Source organism: Pisolithus orientalis, assembly GCF_024613125.1.
Source record: "Pisolithus orientalis strain OTSU chromosome Unknown F5J12scaffold_34, whole genome shotgun sequence".
In the NCBI taxonomy this organism is placed as follows: domain Eukaryota; kingdom Fungi; phylum Basidiomycota; class Agaricomycetes; order Boletales; family Pisolithaceae; genus Pisolithus; species Pisolithus orientalis.
The window spans coordinates 1-6,936 of NW_026260815.1; the positions used below are offsets into that span (position 1 = coordinate 1).

At 46.8% G+C, this 6,936-nt stretch overlaps 1 protein-coding gene across 1 annotated transcript; it reads left to right on the forward strand.

Annotated features, from left to right (window-relative positions):
- Positions 1-94: 94 nt before the first annotated feature.
- F5J12DRAFT_895852 (ATPase, F0 complex, B chain/subunit B/MI25) lies at positions 95-509 on the forward strand (the record flags this gene model as incomplete). The annotated part of the gene is made up of 3 exons (XM_051747878.1): positions 95-130; positions 184-406; positions 478-509. The coding sequence occupies 3 exons, from the start codon at positions 95-97 to the stop codon at positions 507-509; spliced, it is 291 nt and encodes a 96-aa protein (XP_051596833.1).
- Positions 510-6,936: the final 6,427 nt, after the last annotated feature.

The window sequence follows — 6,936 nt, forward strand, 5'->3', positions numbered from 1 at the left end:
CAACGTGTCAAGACCGCTTTGGAAAACTCGCGTGCTGAGCATACTCAAGGCTGTAAAAGACCGCATCCACTCTGTCAAACAGATAAAGGACGTCATGTCGCTGATGCAGGGGCTCTTTCCCATTTCAAAGGTTGGGGTGTGGTCTTTTAGTATTTTAGATCCAATGTGATATGATGTATATAGGAAACTGCCTGGTTGGAGGCAGAAGCATTTATCCAGCATCAAAAGGTTGCACTGGCATCTGAGCTCAAGACCGTCCCAGACAGCTGGGTGCGCTACGAGCAACGGCTGAAGGAGAGTGAGCAGGTTGAGCTTGCAAAAACTATCATTGCAAGGATTACATCCGATCTCAGGGATGAGAAGATGCAGGAGGAGATATTGGCCAATGCCATGGCGGAGCTTGAGTGTAAGTCGATCACATTGCGAGTTCCTCACAGATTACCTCTGACGATGGACAATAACAGAACTCGTGAAAAGCAAAGCGATCTAGGGAGGTCATGGCTAGCTAGATTACTGATAGAAAATGTAGCACATCAACGCCCTTTTTTTTATCAGACTTATCTTGAGTATTGGTGTAGTCATCCATGAAATCAGTTCTGCCACCCCATGACCCACTCGCCACAAATCTCGCTAGAAGGGTACAATAAATAAATCTGATCAAGGTACATGCATACCGCCGAGTGTAATGAATGAGGATTTGTGATACTAGTGAAAATACATGCAAGTTTAATTAGGTTTCGCCCTTAAAGTCAACCATGGCACCTCATCCGTCGACAGTGTTGACGACCCATTCCAGAGCCAACATTTGTTTACCAAACGGCAGGTGACGCAAACTACAAATATCTTTGTTTTCAATGATACATTGTATCACATGGGTAGGGCTAGAAGGTGGCCATCGTGGAGATGTTGAGTTGTATGCAGGGGGGACAGAGGCTACACTTGCAATAGGCAGGAGCTGTGGAGAATATTTGGTTGAGCGGAGGGGGTGACACTGGTGATGTGGGCGAGTATTTTGAAGACAGGAGTGACATTTGTGCAGGGGTTGCAGAGCCGTGAGTAATGTAACTATGCAAGCGAGATAAATTACTTACAAGCTGCAGTGAGGATAGCACGAGAAAGGGATGGTTGGCAAAGCGAATGAAAAGTTGTGCTGGGTGGATCTTGCAAAGTTAGTGACTGGTTCGCTGACGGACAAACGTGACTTACATCTAGGAGAGGCAGGACTAAAGGATGGACTAGTTAGTGAGTATCGTGTAGATATCGGACTGAAGGAAAGCGGTTGCGGACTGTACCGCAGTGACATCAGTGAGAGGGAAGGTGACATAGGTGAATACCGTGGACTGGTTGTGGGTGACGTTGGGGAGTATGTCAGTGATGTAGTCGCTCTGCTGCTGTTGTAGTTAGGGGACATGGGGCTCAATGGATAGACTAGTTGGTGAATACTGCGGAGGTGTGGGACGGAGGAAGGCGATTGCAGACATACCATTCAAGACGTCAATGAGAAGGAAGGCGGCGACATGGATGAATAAATACCACAGGCTGGTTGGTGAATTCGATCGAGGGCGGGTGACATTTGTTGGTGATGCAGCTGCTTTGCTGTGTCGTAGTTAGCAGACAAGGGGCTAAAAGGGTGGACTAGTTGGTAAATACCGCAGAGATGTGGGACCGAAGGAGGGTGACTGTGGACTGTACCATAGTGACATCAGTGAGAGGGAAAGTGACATAGGTGAATACCGTGGGTGTCATTGGGGCGGACTGAAACAATTCTAATATTGGCAAAATGTACGTGCTCCATTAAGAGGTGCCCCAGCTAAGACAATGTAAACATGGTTTTGGCTGATGTGGAAAGCTGAAAATTATTCACCAAATGGTGGGTGATGCAAAGGTGAACATTGTCGTCTTTGACGATAGGGTATGTACATGCTCCATCAAGGGATACCCTGGCTAAGATGATGTGAATGTGATTTTTGGTTGGCATAGAGAGCTGAAAATTGCTGATCAAATGGCGGGTGATGCAAATGTGAACAAAACTTTGTCATTGACAATAAGGTATGTAGGTGCTCCATCAAGGAGTACCCTGGCTAAGACAATGCGGACACAGTTTTGGGCTAGCAAGGAGAGCTGGAATTTACTTACTAAACGCGGGTGACGTCGTCTTCAACGATAGGGTGGACCGTGTTCCATTGGGGAGTACCCCAGCTAAGATGATGTGGATATAGTTTTGGCTGATGTGGAAAGTCGAAAGTTGTTTACTGTGTTGCAAACGTGAACGCGAAGCAAATGCAAATGTGGACATCTTCGATGATAGGGTGCATACATGCTCCATTGGGAGCTAAGACGATGCGGACACGGTTTTGGCCAACGCGGAGAGCCGAAAGCTGTTAATCAAATGGCAGGTGGCGCGAACGCGAACATCTTCGTCTTCAACAATACAGGATACTGGCTAAGTCGGGACAGATATCATGAGGCTTAATATTGATGGAGGAAGCTGAATGGTCTCACAGTGTACGCTTGCCTTTTACACTCTGCTGCCTGAAAAATTGAACAGCTATCCATAGGATGTTGTCTTCCTCCGAGCTCTCTTGCGTATATCACATGTTAACCATAACAACCAGACTATAGTCACGAGCAAAGTTGAAGCCATCTCTACCCATGCATTGTAAGGGATGGATTGAAAAGTGCACGTAGCGTGCCACTCACGAGCTGATACGATGCTACAAAAAGTGTGTAGTAAGCCTGACTAGCCCTTGTTCATGGGATTATCAATTCCAGCTTCGAGACATGATGTATCCTTAACGTCTGCATTCTCATCTGCGGACTTTGATAAAATGTGCTCCTGGCACAAGTTGATGACAAGTTACACAGGAGTGGGAGGATGACTAAGCACAACTGCTGACTAAGTGGGGATAAAGCTTCAGATAAGGAATGGAGGTAGATAGACCCCTTCATGAAGCCTCAACTGTTGATGATGAGTTATGCACTGAATTGACTGCTGACTGACTTCTGGATTGCTTCTTCACTTGTGGGTTGTAGCTAAGTACATGGGGGTTTATATACTATGAGGGGGAGTGCAGCTTATGACAAACAAGGCACAAATGCTTGGTAAGTAATGAGTAAGGACTGAGTAATCATGATGAGTAAGCAAGAAATGAAAAGTAAGCAAGCAAAGAAGATTGGTAAGTATTGGCAATAAACAAGTCAAGGACAGTCAAAATATCACAAAATGAGCCAAATGGAGTCAGAAACTGAGTAAGCACACTGGTATCACATTAGGGGGTGGTGATGCAAGTCAGATCTCAGCAGAGACATCTCTAGATCCAAAGATGGCATGACAGATGGTTGGTGTTTCCAGATAGGGAAGTATTAATTCCAGAATTGAAGGGCATGAGTCAGGTGTCAAAGGGCTAGGGCATTGGGGGTCTGTGGGGCAATGGGAGCATAAGCAATCATGTCTCCCACCCTTTCATCCTCTCAGTGAAGTTAACAAAAGCTTCATGAACAGGGCTCTGATGGAGGAGGAGAAGGGGGGATGTCTTCTGCTGATTCTTGCAGTAAGAAGGCAAGATGCATGTCATACTCATCATGAATGCGATCAGGGAGGCTGGAGAACAGTAGACTATGCTGTAGCTGTCACAATGTGGGAAGAATGATGGATGAGATTGGAATAAAGATGGTGCAGGGAGCAGAGAAGAACAACCACATAAGACCCTTCCAACCAAGTGACAGACCTGAGGTGACCAAAGAATGTCCTTCTGGAAGTCATACTGACAAGGGGAACATGCTGACCAAGCTGCATGGGATGAGATGGGGCTGACAACAATGGAATGAACCAGGGGGCTTCAGGATGGAAGCTGGTGGGAATGCCTGGCAGATATACATACATAGCCACTGTCTCTGGCAAATGAGACAAGTGAGATGATTGATGAAGAGGCAGCCATTATTGATGGACTTAGCAAAATGAGTGTCTGATGGATGGAGTGCTGTAGAAATGCATAGGGTGTGAGGATCCTCTCCAAATTTGGAAGGCAGAACTGCATGGCTGAGCACTTCAAGCAAGTGTGAGAACAGAGTCAATATCTTTGGAAATGGTGGAGATACAATGAAAACCAGAATGCCATACAAAGGCACTAAAAACTTTAAATGCACACTTTGTTATGCCAACAACTCATATCACATCATGAATCAAGTACCAAAGTACAAGCACATGACTGTGCAAGAAGTGACATGTAATTTAACTTCACTGGTGAATGGAGCACTAGTCTTGGCCAACCAGAGTTGTACTGTTGAGTCTTCATGGGTACAGCAAGCAGAGCTAAGGGTGGTTGCAAAGTAGATTTTGAATGAGGGAGCTGTATGATACATGTGGGTTTATATATGTATGTAAAGTACCTGCAGACCAAACATTTGAAAATGTTTAAACATGCACCCAAGTTCCTTCTAAGGCATCATTGAGTCATCCTGATGAGGGTGTAAGGGTGACTGAGTCTGTGGAGTGGAAGGGAACAGAGATGAATGCAAGGTGAAAGGAGGGGTAGCTGTGTATATGACATATAGGGGTAAACGTGCACTGGGGGTGCATGTGTCATGTGACTGCATGGATCAGGGCCACCAGCAGATCATGGAAGGAAGGGTGAATGGGTGTAGTCATCCATTTACAGTACAACATGGGGTAAACAGGGGGAAGATATAAAAGGAAACATACAGAACATGAGTCCAGCTACAGGGGTAGGTGGCTCATGAGTGAAAGCAGAACATTGTCACTCAAAAGTGTGACAAGTGGTAAAGTACAAAGTCTAAGAAAGGAAAGAAATGTGAGCTGGCATAATATCACCCCCCCCAAAGGCCTGAGGTCCTCCAAAGGCAGGTAGAGGCCTTGGATGACCCATGAGCAGATTTCACTGTTAGTTGCCACTGTGAGTTGGGCAGTGAGATGACCAATGTCCAAGGCACAAACATTGGTAACAGGCAAATTGATGAAGGGGATGCTGCCAATTGAGGGGTACAAGCCCACCAAGTTCACATTTGCTGAGGGAATTAATGGGGACTGGAATGAAGGGACCATCTGGAGAAGGTCAGGTTGTCTTAGTAGTGTAGAAGATGGCCCTTCCCGCCAAATCTCCTCAGGCTTGAGTGAAGAAGTCAAGCCAGTCACAGGGTGATCCATTGAAGAGGATGTCTGCAAGGGCATCTGCAACAGCCTGGAAGTGCTCTCAGCCTTGGCCCAGTATAATCTTCTCCCAGCAATCATGACACCTTTGTTCACCATCTCTTTCAGCCTTTGGTATTCCTCCTCATCCAGGTTGTGATGTCCCTCCACTACCAGCTTCTTGTTCCTGGAGCAGCCATGCTTCTTTTTGGTCAGTGTTCAGAGGCAGGCTCAATCCTCCAGTCATTGCTTGACTCAACAGAGAGAAGAGCCCATGGACCACAATGTCAAGGGGGAGTCAGTCGAGAAAGGAATGGAAGGATGAGATGAGGGAGGGGCCATAGTCTTTGTGGACAATCTTGATGATGGCCTCCTGTGTTTTCAAGGCTTCTTGGAGGATGGATGAGTTGGTGCAATTGGTGTCCTCATACATATGCACCTCAAAGCTATTATCTGCAGTTCTGGCAAGGTCATAGACATGCTTTCTGATTACCTCTGTGCTTCTGAAGATTGTAGACAGCATCCATAGATGCTCATGGCACTCTCCTGCTCTCCAGCCATGTGACTTCCAGTGCTTGAAGTCATTAAGCAGCTGCACATAACTGAGGAAGAGGCTTGCCTTGGGAGCCAGTCTGTTTGTTGTGCTGGTGGGGGACAAGGGGGTGACTGTGGGGGTTGTGAGCATGGCCAGTGTGACACAAGACTCTGGAGCAGATGAGCCAGGGTGAGAGGCTGGGGTTGGTGACCTGTAGGCAGCTTGGGAGAAAGGAGGAGTGTTTCATGATTGGAAAGAGGCATCATAGCAAGGTTCAGGTGTCTTCTTGTAGGCTTTGGACTTTCCCTTGCAGGCATCCTTATGAGCTCTCTGGGAAGAGGGGACTGAGCAGATAACCAGGTATGGGTATGGGCACAAGGTGGAGGCAACAGAGTCATGAAGGGGTTGGTAGGCACCACCATATGGGGTGTCAGCAGGTACCAAAGGGGATATGGTGCTTAGCACTCTGGGGGAGTGTACTGGTGGTTCTGAGAGACAGAGAGGGGTACTGGCATTGTGATAGAAGTAGGGATGGGATGAATTATAGGGTTCATTGATGTCAGCATGGAAGTCATTGTCAAAATAGTCAGAGCTGGGGTTTTCCGTGTTTGGGGTGTAGGAAATGGCAGTTCAGAGGTCATGAATGCGCTTGTACTTCCTGAGAACCTCTGGGGCATTTATAAGGTTGTCCTCACTCTCTCAGCTGTTCTGGGAGTGTGGGTAACCAAGCCATTTGACAAGGTAGATGTATTTTTGCTGCAGGGTTACACTGGGCTCTTTAGATCATGATTTGACCTCGCATGCACATTTGTGTTTATGTATAGCCTTGACTTCCCATTTGTTCTTGTCTCCTACCAATTCTGGTGGAGGCAGGGGTTGTGCCAGGCCATATTCCTTTGTTTCAACAAAAGGGGTGAGCTTGGATGTGTGGTACACAGGATGTATACACCAACCCTGGGGAAGGTGGAGCTTGTAGGTGACCAGGTTGATCTGTTCAGAAATTACAAATGGGCCATGTCATCAGGGCACAAGCTTCTTTGATGGAACATCCCTTTTTAGGTCAGATGTGTCCTGCCAAACCTTGTCTCCTATGGAGAACTCTGTATAGGTCCCTTTTGATTGCTGTTTCATTAACTCCTGTGCTTCCTTACGAGCAATAATTATGGCATCCTGATTGGCAGCCAGCTGCTTGAGTCAGTCTCCCACAAGTGACTCAACTGGGGGTTGTCTGGTCAGATAGGGAGCAGGGTCAAAG